Source organism: Peromyscus leucopus, chromosome 12 (genome assembly GCF_004664715.2).
Source record: "Peromyscus leucopus breed LL Stock chromosome 12, UCI_PerLeu_2.1, whole genome shotgun sequence".
NCBI classification, from domain to species: Eukaryota; Metazoa; Chordata; class Mammalia; order Rodentia; family Cricetidae; genus Peromyscus; species Peromyscus leucopus.
In genome coordinates, this window is record NC_051073.1 from 60,867,319 (window position 1) to 60,890,653 (window position 23,335).

General features: G+C 50.5%; 1 protein-coding gene across 4 annotated transcripts in view; it reads right to left on the bottom strand.

The window, feature by feature from the left end:
- Mylk (myosin light chain kinase) overlaps positions 1–23,335 on the bottom strand; it is a 182,268-nt gene that overhangs the window by 58,232 nt on the left and 100,701 nt on the right. For 3 of the 4 annotated variants that reach the window (XM_037209783.1, XM_037209782.1, XM_028886325.2), the window contains 2 exons: positions 19,238–19,354; positions 8,922–9,008 (listed from right to left, as the gene is read on the bottom strand). In XM_037209783.1, the coding sequence (XP_037065678.1) occupies positions 8,922–9,008; positions 19,238–19,354 (204 nt within the window). Of the gene's footprint in view, positions 1–8,921; positions 9,009–18,773; positions 18,880–19,237; positions 19,355–23,335 lie in introns of those variants that run through there. The other variant, XM_037209784.1, reaches the window with a different exon arrangement.

Here is a 23,335-nt window from a genome sequence, read left to right on the forward strand (position 1 = left end):
ATCTCAAGTTGTCCTCTGACTTCCACAACAGAACCATGGCATGTGCACACATATGTATGTATGCATACATAATAAACAAATAAATGTATGTAGTAAATATCTACAAAAAAGTCTGAAAAGTATATATATATATATATATATATATATATATATATATATATATATATGGAAACAGAAAAATACAGCACACAGTACATGCTCTGCACTGGTCCCTTCCCTACTCAGCTCTCTTTCCCAAACAAGCAGATCCCAAAGGACCTCTCTGCCCTCTGAGACAAATTTAGCTCCTCCAGTTATTTGGAATGTGATGGTTCATCTTGATTGGAATCACCTAGGAGACACCCCAGAGTGGGTCTGTGAGTATGCTTCCAGAGAGGTTCAACTAAGGAGCAAGCTCAACCTGGATGTGGCTCTTACACAATGGGCAGGGCCACTGGCTGAGTCAGAAAGGAAGGGAACTGAGCCCAGGATCACCTCTCTGCTTTCTGACCTCAGAGGCAGTGTGATCAGCCGCCAGTGCTCCGGCTGCCGTGGTCGGAGCTGTTCTTACCACTCCGCTGCGTCATGGTGGACCCCGTCCTCAAACTGGGAGCCACATGAACTCTCCCTTCCTTAAGTGACTTTCGTCGCGTACGCCGAAATCATAGCAATGAGAAAAGTCACGAATGCAGTAACTGGCCCCGGTGGCCCGCTCAGCTGGCATCCTCCCGTGAATTCCACGTCATGGCACCTTTTTGTCCTCCTCAGCTCAGGTCCCTAGGAAATGCTCTTGTTGGTCCACAATGCTCAGGAGAGATAAACTGAGCACTAGTGAGTTTCCACTTCTCTAGACTCACCCTTCTTATTTATTATCTTATTAGCCCCTGGACCCGTTGTCTCTCATCCTATCTCCAACACCCCGAAATTTCTACACCAGCCACTATGGGAGAGGAATATCCTACAACATAACGGAAACCTACCATCTTTGCAAATCCCATGATGGCTATGGGTAAGGAGGGGCAAAGTGCCCTCCACCAGCTGTCTCTGAGAGGGAGCTGGGGCACCTCCCTGGGCATTCAGGCACACCCACACCCTTCCTGGCCAGGCCTGGCCTCTCTCATGTCCCATCCATGCTCACCGCTATTCTTAGAAGCTTCCTTCTGTCACTCTCTCCTGCCCATGTCTTCCCTGGCACCTGGCCTTTCTTCTAAGCCTCCACCTCTGTGTCTAACCTCCTAGACATCATCTCCCCAGGAGATGCCAAACCCATATGTACGTCAAGCCTCCCTGCCCAAAATCAAACCCAGGGCCTTCTCCCCAGACTGCTTCTGGTCCCATGTCTTCTGAGAGCCTCTCCTTGCCCATAGCCTGTCACAAGTGCTCATCAATCCTACCAACGGAATACATGCTTAGTCTTATTGCCCCCCCCCATTCACCATCACTGCCCTATTCTAACCTCAGGGCCATCCCAGGGCCCTCTGTCCCCTAGTCTTTGCCCTAAGACATCTGCCATATTGGGACCAAAGTGACTTTTCTCAAATAAAAACCTGAAGTCTCTCTACTGTTGCAACCTCTCTAGTGGCTACCCACTACCACTCAGGACCAAGTCCATCTGGTCTTACAAGGTCCCTGAGACCAGCTCTGGTTTTCATCTCCAGCCATCTTTCACACTCCTCCCTCCTATGTCCTCTATTCTCAATGTCCACAGTTCTCAAATTTCAGTGGGCCTTGTGGCCACCTAGAGCGTTTCCAGGTTTCTGGCGGCCATTGGTCAGCTGGGTACTGGTCTCTAGGCGATGCTCCTCTGCACTACACTCTTGGCATCTTTCAGTTTCTGCACACCGGCATGGTGCCAAGGGCTCTCTGTTCATGCTGACACCATTGGCTGACACCAGCAGCTCTCAGCTCAGGCATGCTACCTCCATGTGAGTCTCTCCATGCCCCTCCTAGTGGGTCTGTCCCAGTCCCCATCCAGTTCAGAAAAATACTCACGAAATGTGCACACCAAGTTCCCAGGAGACAGCCAAAAAAGGTCCCCTGCTGTACCTCTGGGGCCCTGGTGACAAAATGGGCATGGGCTTGCTAAGTAGCTATGAAAGGACAGAGGCCATTAGATCTCTGGGAACCTGGGAATTTCTAATGAATTGATGCTGAGATATAACCAGGGTGTGCAAATCTTGTTGCAACTTTCCACATTGAGTGCGTGCTCGGTCACCTCAAAACTGCCAGGAGCTGAGCCTTCTACTCCTCATGGGAGATCGAGGCTAGAAATGAAACAGCTCAATAAAATCACAAATAAAAGTTAAAGAACCGGGAAACTTCCCAGGAAAGCTGAGGCATTGCTGAAAGAGATCTGCCCCTCGTGACTGATTCTGGTAATGGCTTTTGCTTCTTTCTGCCCAAGCCTAAACTAGTACTGGCCTCAAGAACCTTCCTTCTGTCCTGGAATGGGGAGGGTCAATCCCTCATGGAAGTTTCTAGATGGCTCAATCTGAAGGCAAATGAGTAATCCTTTCTTATTCTTGCAGAGTGAGAAGGGTCAGTTAAGGAGCTAGTGTTAACAGCAGCCTTGGGTACAGGCAGGTCCCTGGATCTCTGTCTCTCTGGGGACATTTCCCTTTTTAGGTAGTTAACTATAAATAGGCATCGAACCCTTTCAAATTCCCAAAATCAGCATGGACTGTCTGCTCAAGGCTCCTGGGATTGACACAGGCTGGGTAAGGCAAAAAAGCAGAGCCACCCCTGAGGCTGGTAAGAGAGTCTGGGGCTAGAGGGCCAAGTCCTAACAACCCCCCGAGAAAGGCTCAAGGCACCGAGGGACTGTCCTCCCAACCGCTGACTCCTAGGACATCATTACAGACATGTGAAGAGAAACATATTGGTTGTTTTCCCCAGAATTAACATCTCGAGGCAAATTGCCCACTCACCTCCCCTCATAGCAAAGACAGTCAGTCACATTAGAAGATTCCAGAGGAACACAATTCCTCCCGTTGCCGCAAGTTCTGATTCCCAAACCCCATGGAATGTCAGGACGGTTGTGAAAGAGGAACCTAGCATGGCCAGGCTAGCAGGCCATGGCTGCTTGTCAGGCTCTCGTCGGCTGCTTCCGGAAGGACCGGTACGGCTACTTAATCGGCTCACGGGAGACACCGAAAAAACTGAAGGGAGATCTGAGGTGGCAGCCCAAATGAGGGGCCATCACGGTGTCCCATGCATGTGCATAGGTGCATGTGGGGTGCTGTCAGAGTCAAATGTCCACACTGCAATGGGGCGTTAAGAAGAGTGGGTGCCTGCTTTCGGGGGCATTTGTAAAAGCATCCTAACTATTCTCCACGGGCCCCACACTTTGCAGCGTTAGGCAAGTCTTGGTGCCAGATTCCAACTTCTTCTAGATTTCCTTTCAGCCCTGTGGATTCTATCAGGATTTAACATTTCCCATGACCTGCAGAGGATGTTTTTTAAAACAGATTTGGCCTAGAGAAGACCAAGCAGACTGGTCAACATGTTTGATACCCATAGATATTTTCAAGTCGATACGACTTTTAGTTTCATAGAGCATGTAAGATAGGCCAAAACAAAGGAAAACACTGTAATCAGAAAGAGTCCACTGTGGTCACCAGGAAGTCCATATGCGCCACCTCCAGGGGTGAGTGTCCAGGCTAGGCACAGACTCCAAAGGGAAACTGCACCTGAGCTGTCCCTAAGTCCCAGAAGAGTGAAGTCAGGGAGGAGGAACTCATGTGTTCATTAGGAAAATTAAATACTGTGGACCCAACTCAAATAATGTTATGGTAAGCTGTAAAACCAATGGATGCTCACTATCTCTTTATTCAGACCCCAAGCCTGTCACCATGCTGACATGGCTTCATCTGCACTTGACTCTTTTTAACTTATATTTTCTGAAACCATCTTTTAAGCTCGACGAATCCATCCTTCAAGTAATATGCTTGCCTTCCTCTACATAAAACTCACAAGAATTCCACTGGCTAATGAGATCCCCTGCAGTAGGAGCACCCCAAAGTTGGGTTCTGGGCTCCAGGCCACCTCCCCTACAGGATGCTCCCATCACTGGGTATGCCCAGATTTGCTTCTGTAGCTTCGGATGCCTCCACACACAGGTGGTAGGAAGACTTGGCCAGCTTCACCTGAACTGTGTTCCTCACAGCTCTCTATCAGTGTCCTGATGTCCTAGCTGGATATGGAGACCAGCCTTGGAAGGTGTTCATTGGCTGTTGAGGAAACCCTGTCCTGAAGGGACAAAGGGCTTCGTGTTTAACTAGGGGGAGAACCGAGACCTCTGTTTCTTGCTCTCTCGCCCATGGCTTTCTTGCTATGACTCACGTCTGAGCAAGTCCCTGGAAGTGATCATAGCAAGCCAGCTTCTGGACACATGGAGGTTCACTGAGGTGTTCCTGCCTCTCAGTGGCTAACTCAGCTCAGGCAGAGACCCGAGTGCTTCTCTCCCTGGGCCTGTGCATCCTCCCAAACGAGAAGAGGAGTCGTTTCTGTGCTGAGGGAGCAGGTAAAGTCATCCAGGGGTGCTGGTAGTAGATTTTCACCAGGAAGAGAAAATAGCCATAAAAAGACATTATTGGGCCAAGGGGCAAAAACGGAGGAGGGTAGACGGTGGGCGGGTTAGATAGCAAGGTTGGTTAAGTGTCAAGGTCCCTAATTCCAACAATTCCATTGTGGTTATATTCTTAGGAGACACACACCGAGTAAGAAATTAAGGTGTGGTAACTGCGTTAAAATGGTGTCTGTCTATCTATATGAAGATTACAAATATATACACAGAGAATGATAAAGCCGTGGGATAGAATGAAAACAACTGGTAACTCTTAAGTACAGGGAATATAAGAGTTCTTGTGCTTTTTCTGTAACTTTGATAACTTTGCTATCAAAATGGTTGTTCTAAGGATCCTACTGAGAAGCCCACAGCACACACAGTGACAGGCAGGTCTCTCGATCCAGGGACACATGTCCATGCTTTTCCTTTGTCTCCTTCCAGGCTCCTGCCACCCCTGACAGCCCACCTCCTCCTGCTGCACTGTGGGCTGGGGAAAGAACCGTTAGCCTTTGTGTCTGTGTGGACAACGTGGAACAGAGCCCGGTCTCCAGCAAGGTGGAGGGGGCTGTGGCAGGAAGACACCACCACAGTTCCATCTCTTCCCAGCGAGGAGACGCTAGGCAGGACAGTCTCGTCTCTAAGGCTCAGTTTGGCTTCTCTATGAAATGGGAGTATCTGTGAGACAGTGGAGGCCTGGCCACGGCCACGTGGCGGGCGCTGCGGACCTGATGCCTGTGCACGGCATGCAGGGCATGGGTTCCGGTGGACTCAGCTCTCCCCCCACTCTCCCTTCCAGCATCTGCACAATTTCTCCCCCCAGCTCCCAGCTGCCTCTCCTCCCCTGCCAATGTTATCATTCTTCTTCAGACCACATAAACTACATTCCTCTCCCTCCTTCAAGACTTAGTTCTGAGTTTTCCTCACCTCAAACCCTCTCAAACTTCCTCCCGTGTTTGCGGCTTGTGACTCGGGGTGACTGGCGGGTTAACAAGTCCTTCAGTCACGGGGTCTGGGGGTGGACTGCCTGGCTTCTTCCTCATGCTACAATGAGGCTTGGGGGCTCCCAGGCAAGCGTGGTCAACACTGTCCACTCCTGCGCCCAACAGCTGGCTCGTAGGAATAAACCATCCCTGGGGATAGGAGGGCGCATGGAGAGGGTCTGGCTATCCTCTGCCTGACAGGGAAGTCACTCGCCATTTCCTCAGGAAAGATGGATTTCCTCCTTAGATTAGGTACTTCACAATCTTGACGAAAAACACATATGTCCACAGAAAAACCGCTCATGGAATCCAACACGTCTAGGAATGAGGATAACCATGCTAACAGATAGGGCATGTGATGAGGGCATACAGACTACATGTGTGATTCCATCTGAGCCGGGAGGACAAACCCTTGCCGTTGAGGTGTCTGGGTATGAACAGTCATATAAAGTGCACAGAAGAGAGCAAATGAGTGTATGACTGAATCAGGGGACAGAAGAGGATCTTCACATTGCACTTGGTATATTCATGTATGTTTTAAAATGCTCAGTGAGAATGCATGCACATATAACTCAAGCAACTACTAGACAAATTATACCCCAAAGAATAAAAGAATTGGGGACACAGACCTAAAAGACACCACCTTCACTTCCTGTCCCTGGGAACAGCCACCTTGTCACAAGGCTCTAAGGACCAACTGAGGGTTTGGTGGTGTCCCTCAGGCCTCTGGGGTGTGGGTTTCTAAGGGACAAGAATGCATGTGTGTGTGTGTGGGGGGCAACCAAAGTCATAACCTAATGCACAGAGTGACAACAGGCTTCGGGCGGTGGGGACTGAGTGGACAAGCCAGCAGTGGGGCAAAGTGGCCTCAGGGTGCATGGGGTGGGACGTCTATCACTGGACCACAGAGGAGTGCAGCTGCCTTTGCAGACGGGTGGGGTGGAGTTAACCCTGTAGTGACTGTCCTCCATGGAGTCCAAACACTTCCGGCCAGTCCTGCTCTCCCCACCTAAGCTGCCTCCTTGGGGTGTCTTGTTCTCAGGGCACTAATGTGGGGGCTCCTGGGTGACTCTGCACACTTCACAGGGGCAGCAGGCACACCCCCCTGCTGCTCTGAACCAACCATGGACAGCAAGGACAGCGTCCCACCGAAAGGCAGATTTTCAGTTATGGCCACACCCTGGGACGATCTAGGACATAAACTCGGAATCCCAGCCGCCACCCCTAGAGTTTCTGTTTAACTGGTCTGGGGGCAGCCTGGGCACGGTGGTTTCCAAGTCCTGCAGGTGAATCTGATGCACAGCTCTAGTTGCCGTCCGGGAACTCCGGAGTGTGAGGACGACAGCCTGGCTGGGGTTTTCCAAGGCCTCCTGCTCTGCAGGGCAAAGTGCCCAGTGCTGGGTCTGCTCATCGTCTCACGGCCTCACCACACTTGTTTTCCTCCACACTCATGCTCTGACCCGGCCTCACCCTCCTCAGGACTGCACAGAACGGGGTTCCAGACCTGAAGATGGGGTGGCTGGACCTCTGTTCCTATCAGAGACACCTCATCACATCCGGTGTCACAGACCCTGCTGTTCTTCTAAGAGCAACGCTTTATTTGCTCATGTTTTTCCCACAGTTAGCACAGCAAGGCCCAGGCAGCCGCTTTGGAGAATAACACTACTAATTCATTCCTCCCAGGTCCGTGTGACCTGTTCCCGGGCTTTTACCAGCTTATTAAAATCTCCTCGGAACAGTCCTGGCTCCTCCACTGTCTGAGTGGATCTCACTCTGTGTAAACATCTAGGAGGAATTATAACTTCACTTTGGCTACCCCACCATGAAGGCTCTGGACCTCTGACCCTGCTGTCCGATTAGCTGAGTTCCAAGAGCTCATCAGCAGCAAGGCAAACACACAGCTTTACAAAGAAAAGAATAAGGCAGTCATAAAACACGGCCTTATAATGGAAAGCAGAGTGATCTTTGGAACAATGGGGCCCGATCACTTCCCTCTATGAGCAGAAGCGAGAGCTTATCTTCTGTTTTTGTTTTCTGTTCTACTTTTTAAAACTTACTTTTTTGAAAGTCTCACTCTGTATCCCAGGCTGGCATAGAACTCACTAGGTAGCCCAGGCTGGCCTCACCCCAGCTTCTCAAATATTGGGATCACAAGTGTACTCCATGCCTTTCTGTTTATTTGAAAGCTTAGAGTGTTCTGGGGATGGCCAGGCAACTCTGTGCCCTATAAAACTAGAACTATCACAAGGTAGTTCTGCTAATAAAAACCACACTAATAGGCACAGCAGAAGACCGGGCTGCATTATGGCTTTAGGGAACTTCTGTGTCTATCATTAGATGATTTTATTTGATAGGTATTATATTTTGATTATATAGGTTATATTTCACAACTGCTCTGGTATAAAGATGAATAAATTAATATAATGCATTTCAAATACTATCTTGAAACAGTTCGGTTTTTTTAAATTGCAGTTTTATAGGTGTGAAAATAGCATGTGCCCTAAGCACCCCATCTGATAGAGACACTGGCCATGGAGGAAGCCCAGATCCAGGAGGGAGGAAGCCATGTCCAGTTTCGGTTATACCTGAGCCTCTTCTGCCTGGCTATGTCTAATGCACTGAAATCTGACTCTGAATGACACCAGTGAGGTCCTTCCATGGACGCAGCCTGCCAGCCCGAGGGCTGGGTTGGCCTTCAGGGAACACACGGGGACATACAGGTACCTCCCTACGGTGCCAGGAAGGAGTCAGTCAAGGTGGACATTGGATGTTCTGGAAAGTTACTGAGGTGGCTGGAGTGGAAATCTGCCAGAAAGTTGCCCGTGGAGAGAGGTATGAGGGCAAAGGCATGAGAAAGGAAAGGGGGTGGGGCTCCCCAGGACTCAGTGAGGCGCTCTGTATGGGACAGCTGTTAGGGAGTGGGGCAGAGCATGAGGCGGCAGTCAGGGTGCACACACACTAGGTTTGTCCAGGGCAGGACCACACGAGAGGCTCACAGTGCGGGCAATATGGAGACTGCCGGCCATTTCCGCTGACGTCATAAGGACGGAGTAACTGTTTAGGAAGGTTCCCTTGATGGGACAGCGTCGACTTAAAGATGAGGAATGGCTCCCACGGGGGTCTAAGGGACCGGCAAAAAGTGATGCAGGGAGGCAGGGAGGGCTGTGGTTAGGAAGACAGAGAACGCGTGTGACAGCCCCAGGCTGCAGGTGGGGTGGGGAGAGCCTGGCAGGGGTTGAGAAAAGGTCGTTGGCTCAGGAATCAGGAGGGCATGGGGTACTCTAGGGGACGGGCAGGAGCTTGTCCTCAAGGAGTTCAAGACAGAGCTGGTGACCAGGAAGCATGGCCTGTGCTGCCAATCCTGCCTTTGTATGGCGAAGCCGAGAGGCACTTACTCTCTGTTCCTAGCAGAGGGGGAAGAGAGCCCTTGGGTCTCCGGGATTTCATCTCCGGGACCTTGGTGTTCTCACCGGCCCGAGCATCTGGAACAAATAAAAGAAACACAAACATCAGTCAGGAGCTGTCTGAGGAGCTGAGTAGCGGAGGCACCCCAGTCAGAACCCTACCCTGGCCCTGGTTGGCCCACCCACCCTACATTCCACTCAGAGGCCCTCGGTGCCCCGCAGAGTGGCGCCTGCAGCAGGCCCTTCCTCCAGGGGAGTACCAAAGAAGGAGCGCCTGCCGAAAGGCCCTGATAAATCAGGTGGCTGGGACCGTCGTCACCCAGCAGGATGGATGGCCAGGCTGGAGAGCTAATCACTGCTCTCTGCAGTAGCAGCAGAGATGGCCAGGACTAAGGCCACTCAGCAGGGCCTAGGTCTCCACATCCTTTGCTCTCCTTGCCCCCATCGGGCCTTGACTCACCGGTTTAGATGTTCTACATTTCAAAGGCTCCCTGCAAATGGAGGGGGTCTCACACAGAGGATGAAGACTGGGCCCCACCGTTCGGCTCATGGACTAAAAGGTGTTTGTGGCCTTTGATTTCTGAGACTTGCTTTTGCACTGAGCCAGGCCTGGCCAGGTGAAAGGCTTCAGAGCAGGCCACTAGCAAAGTCTCAGAGACCAAGGCTGGGACTCATTTAAAGACTTTCACAGTATAGTCTCAAGGCAGAGTCCCTGCGGTGGCCACTGGCTGAGGGGGGCAGCGTTCCTTCTTCCACATTAAGGTAAAGCACAGATAATGTTGGGGGGGGAGCGCATTAAGACTCTCTCTGTGCACAGAGAGGAACAGCACTGTGGGCTGGGTGAAGCTGGACAGAAAAGGCTCTCCTTGGGTTCCCATGAGACTGGATTTTCACTTTGGGGGAAAAACCACCCAGGACTTCCATAAGAAGCCGCTGGCTGAATGGCCATTACCAGGCTCGTGTTTTCACTACTGAGCGGAGAGGGTGGAAGGCTCCTCCCCCAAGTCCCTTCCTGTCCTTACCCTCCATTTCCTGCTCCCAAGGAGGAAGCTCAGAGGGAGGAGGGGATTTTCCAGCCAGGGCTCTGGCCACATTCCTGTGGCTTGGCTGGAGAAGAAGGGCTAACAGGGCTGTCCCTGCCTCCAGGTTGGGCACCTCAGCTGGTCTTATCTAGACTGGGTTCCCTGGGAGGGGTGGTACTAGCAGCAGAGACCAAGTGTGTCAGGGACATACGCTCCCTAGTTCCTGGCTGCGTTTCTCCTAGATGACATCTGGGTCCCCTGCACGCTTTAGAATGTGCATCTGTCCACACGACTCCTTTTACTAAGTCTTGTTTATGTAGGCTTCCTCCACCACATGCCTGTCCTCTCCATGAGCTGGGTAACCCAGTGACAGAAGGCTGCATGTGGGCACAATACAGGCTCAGTTAGGCGGCCCGCCGAGAGATATCAAGGTCAATTCCCTGTTGAAGACGACCGAAAGTCATGTACACACAACTATGGAAATGATTCCATTTGAGCTTTAATTAGGATTTTCCAGCAGTATATGATGGGATGAGAGGAGAGGAACGAAGGTGGGGAAATCCTTTTAGGCAGAGCTTGAAAAGCCAGCCCATACCCTGTGGCCTCCCCCACTGTGTGATGCCCATGTCCCGCCCCCTCCTTAAGAGCAGAGGAGCCCTAGATGGTGAGTTCAGGGTTCTTGCCATGTGGAGCTGACAAGGTCTCAGGTTGCCGCCCTCACTCCAGGACACCAGTTTCACGGGGACACTCTGGAGGAACAGAGAGACCCCTGGGACTTTGAAGAAAGGTACATTCCGAAATGTCTTGTCTTCCCCTTCCCAGGAGGAAGAATGAATGATAAGAGTGTGTACATAGTACTGATTTCCTGATTCAGCATTCTTTTTCTCCTGGTAAGTTCCAGAGCAGAGAGGAGTCTGGGAAAAAGGATCAAAGTCCTTTTTCTGATATGCAAGCTGAGGCACAAGCCAGCAGAGGCAATGGGCCTGGTTTCCCTGGCTTCTGAAAGAGGGTAGTGGGATCGTGTGGATACCTTTCCTCATGGGTCCTGCTGGATGCTATTTTGGCACATTTTGTCTGTCACTGGCACCCTTGAGTACTGGGGTGAATCATCTAAACTGCCCCACGCCTCTGCTTCAGAGCTGTAGAAAGGGAACTTACATCTTTTCTAGCTCACTGTATCCCAGAGCCCAGAGAAGGCAAGGCATAAGATGGTATTTTGGAGAGATCAAAAGCACCACTTAGCTAAACGAACGCATTCTTTTTGTTAGTCATGTTCCCCCATCCTCTTCTAATAGGCTATTTAGCATCCTCTCACCTCAGCAAGCCCTCTACCAGCTGGACCGGCCGACCGGCCTCTGCAGTGCCCTTGGCTCTGGGGCGCACTGTGGGTTCACTAGAGGCGTGAGCGCTTCACCTGGGGTGCACACTGAGCTGGTTTTTGAGACAGCTTCCCTCACTGCAACTTATCTCCCCATCAGGCCCTGAAGAAAAGGGCTCAAGTTTCCCTTCCAAACCAGTCATATCCCCAACCCAGAGGCCCAGGGTGGGGGAGAGCAGCACCCTCCACAGTGCCGGTGATGTGGGGGCTGTGCATGCAGCAGGGGGCCCAGCCAGGAATACCAAGAGCTGCCTGGCCACTGTGAGAACCGCAGCAGCAGCAGCGAGGAGGAACGGGTGGGGAGGACCACACGCTTAATCAAAACCAGCTTTGTGTGCACATGCTGCCTGGGGGATAAAAATAATAGTAATAAAAGTTTAAGAGCAGCTTGTATTTTCTGTCTATTTTAATCATTTTGTGATGAAACTGGGTTTTATTTCTAGATCTGGGCCCCAGGGCTGGAGTCCTCTGCTGGCCTGGTTGTGCCCCTAAAGAAGTGTGGGGGGTAGAAGATGGAGGTGTGGAAAAGCGGGGGCTCCTGAAGAGATCAGGAGACCTGCCCTTACATGGACAATGCCTCACCCCTGCTATGGCTGGACTTGGGCCCCTGGGATACTTCCCTCCACCCTCCTAGAGGTTGGATCCCTGGATTCTGACCCCAGGCCAGGGAGAAGGAGGCTTTGGGAAACTTCTCAGGGAGGATCTGAACTTCAGGAGGCTTAGGAATGGCAAAGCAGGGGCTGAGCTCCCACATCTCCGGGGATGGCTCATTTCCCGCTGGTCTCTCTGCCTAAGAGCAAGCAGCATCCTAGCACAGAGAATTCTGGTTGGAGAAAGGAGAACTCTTTTCTGGCCGTGTTGTTTAAGGGTGATGAGCCCTTGGATGAGCTCCTAAACTCCGAGAACAGAGCCTCCCTCGTTAGGAAAAACAACATCTCGGCAGAAGAGTGAAGAAGTGAGGAGCCAGTGAAGAAGTGAGGAGCCAGCGAGAAGCCTCGGTGGGTAAAGGCACTTGCCGCCAAACCTGAGGATCTGAGTTTGATCCCTGGGACCCACATGGTGGGGGGGGGGGGGAAGAAATGACTCCTGCAAATTGTCCTCTGAACTCCACACATACTCTATTTCATGCCCCCAGGCCCCAAATAAATAAATAAATAATAAATAATAAAGTGTAATTAAAACAATCAAAATAACAGGTGGCATTACTAGGTATTTATCCCATGCACAAATATGCATCTTGCTGTGTCCTCCATGTGCTCATAGCAGACAGAACCATCACACTTATCAATATTTAAATTCTTCCCTCCCTCCTTTCCTTTCCTTTCCTCTCCTCTCCTCCCCTCCCCTCCCCTCCTTCCTTCCTTCTTCCTTCCTTCCCTCCCTCCTAATCTGTTGTAGAATACTATTTTAAGTATGTCACATTTGTTTATGCTGTGGAACATTTGTTTTAATGATGTAAAGATGTGTCGCATTCCTTTGTGTTGCATTTATATTTAACTTTGTGAAGCTGTGTTACTTTGCCTGTCTAAACCACCTGATTGGTCTAATAAGGAGCTGAAAGGCCAATAGCAAGGCAAGAGAAAGGATAGGTGGGGCTGGCAGGCAGAGAGAATATATAGAAGGAGAAATCTGGGAGACAAAGAAGAGTGAGAAAAAGAGGAGGATGCAAGGGGCTAGCCACCCAGCTACACAACCATCCATGGATGGAGTAAGAGTGAAAGTAAGATCTATAGATGTAAGAAAAGGAAAACGCCCAGAGGCACAAGGTAGCCAGGATAATTTAAGTTAAGAAAAGTTGGCTAGAAATAAGCCAAGCTAAGGTGGAACTTTCATAAGAAAGAATAAGCCTCCATGTGTGATTTATTTGGGAGCTGGGTGGTGGGCCCCTCAAAGAATAAAGAGTAAAAACAACCAACCACACCAACCTCCCTCTCTCTACCCCCTCTTTCTTTCCTTATTTTGGAGACAAACTCTCATCCAGTAGCCAAGGTTGGCTAGAACTTGCCACACAATCCAGGCTAGTCTTAAACTCAACACAATCCTCTGGTCTCAGGCTATTTAAGTGTTTTATAAAAACAGCAGTTTGATTCAGTTCAACCTAATACTAACTGGATGCATGTGAAGATTTAAAGAATAAAACTGAAAGCAGGAAAGGAGTAAGGAACGTGCCAGGACTTAGACCAAGGCAGGTCAGAGTCTACTCAGCAACAGTCAGGTGACCACAGTAGTTGGGAGCAAGCACTTGGGTTCAGAGTCCCACCCAACTAGTCAGGGTGACCTGAGCAGGTGACTCAGTCTCTAGTTATTAAATGAAACTAATACTACTGTCACTCTTCTGAGTCCCTCTTGTCAAGGTCACTAATGGTCTCTGCATTGTCCTTTCCAATAGTCATTAAATCAATCAAGCTGAGCTGCCTCATCGGACTCATTGGTCATTCTTTTCTCTCTAGACTCCTGACCATTTGGCTTCTGGGCTATCTCTGTTCCGGACTTCTTTTTTTCTTCTTGAGGCCGTTCGTCCCAGTCTCCTTTGTTAGTCTCCCTGAGCTGCCTCTACCTCTCCGTGCTGCACTCTCATCTCCCTCTGGTCTTCCGTCACATCCACTTCAGGAGCTCCTTCAATCCCAAGGCACTCAATGATCTCTACGTGTGGGTCCCACCCCATGTTCTATTTTCAGTCCCTCAGCTCCAGTTCATCTCTGGAGCTGTCTCCTGGGCATTTTTATCTTCATATGCGCATGGAACTCTTGCTGGTCCCCCAGCCTCCAGTTTTGACTTAAGTAGGTAGCATCACCACTGACCCTTACTCCTCCAGGAAAGCCTAGATTTAACAAGTCAGAGTACTGGCCCCTCTCCAAGTCTGCTCTCTGCCTCTCCAGATCCAAATTGTCAGCCACTCCTATCATCTCTAAATCAAACCAGATGACGAATCCCACCACTTCTTTCTATCTACTCCACCAAGTCTAAAAGCCATCGCGTCCTGCGGCCGGCCTCCCTGCTCTCTTCCTTATGCACCCTAGATCTGCTCACCATGAAGATGCCCGAGTGAGCCTTCACAAGCACCTAGTGTTGTCCCAATACACTGGACTGAAACCTGGTTTCCCGTTCCAGTTCATGCTGCCCTGCAGCCCTGGTCCCTAGCCTGCTTTAGCCTGAATTCCTGGCACTCTGCACCTGGTGGTGCGTGGCCCACCAGCCTGCTGCTGCTGCTGCTGCTGCTTCCTATACTGCCCACAAGCAGCACAGTCTCACTGGGCTTTTCTCTTGCTTCTTTAGAACTTCTTCCCTCACTCCTTGCGGGTCTCGGTTCAAATGTTCATTCTACCCAAAGTCCTCAGCAACCCTTTTCTGAAGCAGTGGTCCCTTCCCCACCACCTGGCTGTGCTTTCTTTACACCACATGATATTGCTTAAGTGTTTGTGTGTGCATCTCATGCACGCATACACACAAAAGTCAAGTCCAAACACCAGCTCCTTGAGCTGTGCCTGGCAGGGTGCAGACCTAAATATTTGTTGAATGAATGAGTGACGGTATGGGTACCACTGATACGTGTCCCCCCTACACCAAGATGCACGGTCTTTTGTGACTGTGAAGCCCTATTCTCCCTGAAGATAAGGCTGAATGCTTTGGCTAAGGTACCTGAGGAAGGGAGACCTGAGCTGGGAGGGAATCAGAGGAATGAATGGCCCTTGAGTAGAAGTGACTTCCCAGCAGAGGGCTAGCAATAATGGATGTCAAGGTCTCCCGGTGTCGGTGTCTTGGCATGCAAAGATGCTTTTCTCTTGCTTTTTTCCCCCCTCCAGCAGCAGGCTGGTGTGGGCAAGATTCCCTGACCTGAATCAGCTGGGAAAAGGTCTGGCAGGCCCCAGGACCAGACACACCTGAGTTCTATCAGGACTCATGTCTGTCAGGACAATGTCTATTGTAATTTACTTGGGTGGAGCTTCAGCCTGGTGCTTCTTGTCAGTCTTTCCTGTATCTGTTTGCTCAGTGGGAAAGGTAGCCTGCCCCCTGCTGCAGAAACTGAAAAGATGAAGTACAAAAGTCTCTGGCCACAGAAGGTATTAAAAGCTATTTTCCTTGTAGGTGAGTGGGTTTTTTTTTGTTGTTTTTTTGTTGTTTTTGTTTTGTTTGTTTTTGTTTTTTGTTTTTTGGCAAGTTCTACCCATCATAGGCTCAGTAACCTTTTGGATGGGACAAGTTGACACCTACCTTCTGCTGAGTTGGGAAGGAAGGGTGATATGACCACAGTCAACAAAGAGCACAAATACCTGTTTTCACAGGCAAATGTCCCAAGTAATGCTATTAACAGCCAGACTTGCTGCATTCTGTAGGTTACCCCTTCCTGCCTTATAAGAAACAGAACACTTGCCAAGCATGGTGGCACATACCTAGCACTCTGGAAGCAGAGGCAGGAAGATCTCTGAGTTCAAGGCCAGCCTTGTCAGAGTAAGTTCCAGGACAGCCAGGGCCAAACATAGAAACTCTGTCTTGAGCAACAAGTTAAAAGAAGAATCAGTATGGCAATTTCTCAGAAAATTAGGAATCGAACTACCTCAAGACCCAGCCATACCACTCTTGGGCACATGCCCAAGGAATGCTGATTCATACCATAAAGATACATGCTCAGCTATGTTCATAGCAGCACTATTTGTAATAGCCAGAACCTGGAAACAACCTAGATGCCCGTCAACTGAAGAATGGATGAAGAAAATGTGGTACATATACACAATGGAGTACTACTCAGCAGAGAAAAACAATGAAAGCATGAAATTTGCAGGCAAATGGATGGAACTAGAAAAAAATCATCCTGAGTGAGGTAACCCAAACCCAGAAGGACAAACATGGTATGTACTCACTCATAAGTGGATTCTAGATGTAAAGTAAAGAACAATCAGACTACAACCCACAGAACCATGGAGGCTATATATATAGCATGGGAGACCCTAGGATGACTGTGGCTTATAATAAGTTTTGGTTTTACTCAATTACTGAGCAAGCCTCAATGAAACATTTCACTATTAAGATAAGAATTTATACTGTATCAAGCTGATAATTGAAAAATAAATTAATTTAAAAAATAAAAAATAAAAGAAAAATTTGAACTATTTAAAAAAACAAAACAAAACAAAAAAGAAGAGGAGGAGGAGGAAGGGAAGAGGAGGGAGGGAAGCCAGGAAGGAGGGAGGGAGGGAAGGAAGAAAGAAGGAAGGAAGGAAGGAAGGAAGGAAGGAAGGAAGGAAGGAAGGAAGGAAGGAAGGAAGAAAATAGAACACATCTGAGCCCAACAGGATTCCTGTTTGTGAAATCTTGAAATTCATTCTTATATTGTAGTCTTAAAGGTATAGGGCATTTCAGGGGACATGGTCAGCCCCGCTGAGTGACAGCAGGAAGGCTATCCCAAAGTCAGCACAATAGAGAGGGATCTCACTGTCCTCTGGGAGGGACGCAGGACTGCCTCTACTCAGAGATCAAGGCAGGCGGCTATAGCAGATGGATTAGAAGAGCTCACTGATGAAAATTCAACCATGGCTAGCTACTCCTAAGGGCAAAAGTCTTTCTCCCTTCCTTCCTTCCTTCCTTCTTTTCCATATCTTTATTTCTTCCTTGAGACAGTCTCTCATGCTGGTCTTGAACTTGTGATCCTGTTGCCTCAGCCTCCCTAGTAGCACTCATAATCCAAGGTGGCACACACCAACTCTTTTTGAGAATCTGACTGAAACCATGGATCCCGCTTTTTAGAGAGATGCTCCTGCCACACATACATCCGACTTCAGCAACAGTGAGGGATGGTCAGATCTACTGAGGTCTCTGCGTACCATATCCTGGGGGCGGGAAAAAGCTGAGAGAAGGACAAAAGACAGGCGGTCACTCAGCTTGGGCTACACCACCAACCCAAAGGAGGCAGAAAGCTGCCGGGAGGTGGGTTCAAGAGCCCACAGTCCTTCAGTGTGAGCCTGGTGGCAGTGGCTCCTGATGGGAAGAGAGAGCTGAGTGTGGGAAGGAGCCCCTCCAACAGATGACATGGACACATCTCCAAGTGCAACGGCAAGGGCGGTGGGGCGTGAGACCGGGAAAGAAGGCTGCCCTCTTTCCTGTCTGCACACAAAACCAGACCACGTCCAATTAACCGTGCGTCACTCATGTTGCCTCAGCTGGGGTCTCTCCTCCTGTCTCTCTTCTAGCTCTCTTTCCAAGGCCCAGGTCCTAACCAGGGGCCAAAATTCTGACTTGGAAGGAACTGGAGAGAAGCGATAGCCATCATGAGATCAGTGGGGACAATGAAGGTTCTCAGCACACCTCCTCGGCAAACAGAGCCTCTTAAGTTAAGTTGCAGAATAAATGAGTCCCCTAAACAGAAAAAAAAAAAAAAAAAAAAAAAAAAAACCAAACCAAACAAAACCTCCTAACGACATTGTGCAAGGGAAAAGGAAATTGCACTTTGCAAACAAATCTGGAAAAGGTGCTGACACTGGGCAGATAAGGAGAACAAATTGCTCTCTGGCCTGCAGCTCGCTGTGTACATAGGAGCTCAAGAGGCCAGGGGTCTCCAGAGCAGATAACCGCATCAGCAGACTGCTGCTTACGGACAGGAGGAATCGCCCCTAAGCCCCTCAGTGGGGCAGTCAGAAATCAGTTTCCGGGCAGGCACCACCTGGACAGAGGGCAGCAGTACTCAAACCTAGGTGGCGACAGGGAGGTGAGACACACCAGGAGTAAGCAGGAGCCTCACGGCATGCACCTGGGTTGACCATGACCCCTGACCCACCAGAGCTGCTTCCTCAGAGGCAGATCCTGCGAGAAGGTCATTCCTAGAAAGGCATATTCCTGGGTTACTCATTCACTGTCAGACTTTTTTTTTTCTTTCCCTAGGAACTATTTAATTTACTTTGCAATTGTGTGTTTTCAAAAGATATTTTCCTTTAGGAGACACCTCATCTTTTCTCCCATTGACTGTGTACCCCAGATCTCTGCTCTGTGACCAGGAAGGGGGGGGGGATTTATGAAATCAGGAGTGAGGACAAAGACTCTCCAAGTTGTGGGATGGCCAAAAAAACAGGTTAAGATTTCAGGACTAGAGCGATCAGACTCAGGAGCCAGGACAAGGAAGCTGTTCTTCCAGATGCCTTATTTGGACACCAGTTTTTGACATCTTACTGACGGTTATTAAGCAGGCATTTCAAGGGCAAGAAGCTGTTTTCACACAACTACCTTTTTAGACATTTCCAGGAAAGTGTGAAAATGCGAAGAACAGAGGCACCGGGTTGAAAGTCCTGCAGGTTTGGGGTTGGGGTTCCTGCTGGGCCTTGCCACTTCCCGAGTTGGGGAACTCCACACTCCTCACGGGTCTCTCCCTCTCTCCTGCTTCCCCTCCCTTCTCTCTGCTGTCTTCTTTTGGCAGCAGACCTGTCCTCCTCTCTCCCCCACCTCAGCCTGACTCACCTTCTCCCGGAGGAGGACGCTTGCACACGCTCAGCTCCCTCCTCAGGCCCAGGCCCCTCACACTTGTCTGTGCACCAGCACTCCACACACACTTGTTGGCTGTGGTTTGTCAAATACTTGTAGTCATTTTCCTGTGGGTGTGTCCTTTCTCCTGCTGGTGCCCTGGTGCCCGGCTTCCCTGCCCAGAAGGTTCTGGGTGTGGAGGTCAGGACTGGGAGGGGACGGGAAGGTGTACAGCCCTTCTTCCTGGCTAGAGGATACAGGAAGAGGCTATGTGGGCAATCAAGTAATCAAGGTGAGGCTGTCTGTCACTTCCCTTCTCTCTCTCTCTCTCTCTAGCTTGAGTCTCACCACATGAATGCTGAAGTAAGGCTGGGGACAATTTGGGGGGTGGGGGTGCATTCAGAAGTAGAAGGGGCTGAGAGCCGGGCCCTGTGTGGTCGCGAAGGATAAGCATGACTTACCATCCACAGTGACTTGGCAGGAGCACTCGGCCTGGCCAGCGCTGTTCTTGGCGACACACTTGTACAAGCCCTTGTCCTCAGGCAGTGCCTTCTCGATGGAGATGGAGAAGAGTGAGCCTGGGGATGGGGAGAGAGAAGAGGAAATGCTGTAAAGGACCACCTAAGGGTGCAGTACCTGCCCTGGTATCTGGAGCACAGAAGGTGTCTTTACAAGCCCCTTCTCAGAATCCAAGAGCAGAGGCCAGCTGAGAATTTGGCCGTCTCCTCTCTGAATCTTCAAACTCTGTTGACAACCTACTCCAAAAGAGGCTGATTCCGAATCAACTCCTCCAGGATCCCTCCCCCACTGGAGGGCCCTTTTAGGAAGCTGCAGAAAGAGAGAGAAGTGGCCTTAGTCAGTGGAAAGAAGCGGGGAGGGAGCAGATGGGCAGGGCCAGCCCCTTACACGTAAGGAGCCAGGTACAGTCTCCTGGGGGACGACGGTCAGGAAGGAGTCACCTAGTAGTGATGCTGGGGGATACTGCTTGGTAAAAGGAGTTTTTTAAAAAAAAAACGTGTGTTTGACCAGGCAGTGGTGGCATAGGCCTGGAATCCCAGCACTCGGGAGGCAGAGACAGGCGGATCTCTGTGAGTTCGAGGTCAGCCTGGTCTACAGAGTGAGTTCCAGGACATCCAAGGCTGTTCTCGAAAAACCCAAAAACAGATAAACAATCCCCACCACCACCCCCGCAAATGTGTGTATGGAGGTCTGAAGACAGCTTTCAGGAGGTTCTCTCCTTCCAACATGTGGGTGCCTGGGATTAAACTTAGGTCATCAGGCTTGGTGGCAGGCACGTGCTCCCACGGAAACATTTCATCAGCCCAAGATGAAGGGGGTTTTGAGTGAACAGGAGAGTGGGAGAGGGTGGGAACCCTTGTCCAACACAGACACGGGCCTTTGGGATGATCTCCTGTGAGAAGGTGGTGGCTCTGGTGTGTGACTGTGGCAAAAGGCTTTGTAGGAAGAGTTATGGCGAAGAACAGGCTGACGAGGGGTACCAGACCAGAGGAGAGACTCCTGAGGCAGCCTTCTTACAGGGCCGGACCGTCTGGCCCCTCGGGGGTGGGGGTGGGGGTGAGGATGACCTCTTTCCTTACAGCCTGCGTGGGTTACCCTTGCATACGAAACACCTCTGGCGGCCGGTAGGTAGGTAGGTGGACAGGGGGAAGGCAGGCTGAGCACATACAGGAGCTCAGGGATCCAGTCCTTCCCCATCCAGTTCTCTCATCCCCAGACTGATCAGGTCTCTCGGGTCATCCTTGGGTGGGTGAGTGGGGGATCATCCCAGCCTGGCCAGCCAGGAGTGCAAGCATCTGCTAGGTCCTACCTGGAGACACGTAAACAAGCCTATAGCATGGCATCCTGCTCAAGCTACCCATGGCAGTGCAACAGCCATCCCAAGGGAAGGGCAGAGCAGAGCCATGTCCGTCCCGCTGCCTGTACGCTACCTATTCCCCACATCCCCCAGGCCACTGGCCCTGGGAGGGCAGCTGTGCGCATGCCAGGTATATGGGAGGATAGCTGTGTGCATCCCAGGTATATGGGAGGACAGCTGTGTGCATCCGAGGTATATGGGAGGACAGCTGTGTGCATCCCAGGCATATGGGAGGACAGCTGTACACATCCCAGGTATATGGGAGGACAGCTGTGCACATCCCAGGTATATGGGAGGACAGCTGTGTGCATCCCAGGCATATGGGAGGACAGCTGTACACATCCCAGGTATATGGGAGGACAGCTGTGCACATCCAGGTATATGGGAGGACAGCTGTACACATCCCAGGCATATGGGAGGACAGCTGTGTGCATCCCAGGCATATGGGAGTGGGGGACAAGATCAATGGGCACTGTTCCCAGGGGGAACTTTTGAACTCAAAAGTGTAACCAATCACTACCTCGCCTCCTGCTCCATTACATGGTTGGACAAAGCTGACGGCAGGAAATGGAGAGGACAAGGATAGCATGAACTGGGCCCAGAGCACCATACCCAGGCTGGAGAGTTGAAAAGACCACACTGTTTCGCGGGGTAGCACAGCTGATCTGTGTCTCTGCTTCCCCCGGCTCCAGCTCTTGAACAGGTCTCACTCTGTTTTTCCACGGGGAAGGCAATGGGCCACCATATATATATCTTCCCAACCACAACAGAAAGGACTTAAGTCTGGCATGGGAGTAACAATTGGGAGGCACAGGGACAGGGGAGTAAGGGCAGCTATTCCCTTCATCTGGGTGGGGAGGAGGATGGTAGGATGACCCCTGGCCTGCAGACAAGGCTCAGAAAAAACCCACCCACCTCTGAAGTTCCCTGGTCTGGGAGGACATTTTCCATTCCCCTATCCCCAAGTTATATCCTGTTTCATAACCCATTTTTGTTTGTTTGTTTGTTCCACATTTTGGTCCCACAGTGGGCTGCGTGTGGCCTGAAACTTCAATGACAGATACAGCAGAAGTAGTCTGATGGGCAGTGGCCTATTTGAACAAGAGCCCACCTTTCTTCCCAGCCCTCCAAGGCCCCAGCAGAGCTTAGCCATGGCCACATGCATCTGTGGGCTGGAAGAAGACTGGGCAGGCTGGAGGCTGGCCACCCCAGATGAAGAATCTGGTATTTCCTGTGGGACGGCTCATTCTTGACCTCCAGAAGAAAACTGTTTCCCAGCATTTTTTTTTTTTTTTTTTGGAAGCCTCAGCCTGTCAGCCTGGTAGGGAGTATTGAGAAGGAGTGGTGGTGGTGGTGGGGGGGATGGGAAGCCGAAATCCACTGAGTGGTTCAGCAGGAGCTCTACCAAGAGACCCTCCTGGATGGGGGGAGTCACTCTTCTGTGACTGAAGATACCCCCCAGCTCTTCCATTTCCTGAGTGGGTGGGGAGAGGGGACAGAAGGGGCTAGGGTTGGGGTCAGGGGGTTGCCTGAAGCCCTGGAGGCTCCTGGTTATTCGAAAGCCTCCCTGACCCGCCCTACCGGTAGGCACTGACAAACACTGTCCTCACCTGGGGTCCCTTCCTTGGACACAGTGTCCTCTGTGCCACCTCTAAGGCTCCAGCTCTAACTGAGCCTCTCCTGGGCTTCCCCAGGCATCTGACACACAAAGCCCATCTCAAGGCCATTGCTGAATCACACTCCTGTCTCTCCCATGCTAGCTCTGAGGGCAGTAACCATGTCTGGAATGCAAGGGCAATAAGAAGCAGTTGAGATTATCTGGATGACAGAGGGTATTTCCATAGCAGGTGATGTGGAAGGATCTATGCAAGACCAGGTCACAAACACATCATCAATAATATATATTAGTACGTATGGCTGAAAAAGATCAGACAGTTTCTAGATAGAAAGAAATAGATAATTCCAACAATAATTGCTTGTATGGATTCTACATACAAGCAAAGGTGCTGTATATAATTAATGCCTTGTACGTAGTAGGTGTTATACGATTTGTAGGATGAATTTATACAAGATTGAAAAAGCCTTTGTAAGATTCTACCCTGAAGGCAATTAAAAATGAATCATCTCTTGATAATAGCAACAAAAACAAAGCGTCATTACTAGACTGGGAGAAATGTTTTGCTAGGGGAAGCCCAGCCTGGAGGCAGGAAAAAAAACATGGAGATAAAGGTCCTTTTATTGCTACCTCAACCCTGCCTAGACTCCAGGGTCATCCCTATAGCCAAGATAGGTCTGGAATGGGAGGCCCAGGTGCCTGTCCCTGGAGGGCAGGTCCAGCTGATAGTCCCCTGAACCCAGACATCCCACAGCTCTGGGTACCAGAAGAGGAAGACCCCTCCACTTGACTGATCCTCCGAGAATTGCCTAAACGGCCAAATCCCATCAATGGCTGGCACACCTCTTCTCGGCATTTTCCCAGCACTAAGTGGGGTGGATGTAAGCCTGTCCTGCCGGCTCTGGGGCTCAGCAGAGAAGCCTTCCCATCCCATACATACACAGGCATTCCCTAGCAGTGGGGGCTCTGAAATCCACGTATTGATTGGGTACCAAAGCAACAGGAGTCTGAGAAGGAAATCCTGCAGGAAGCGGGTCTTGATAGAGGTGGGGAATGATTGGCAGCGCA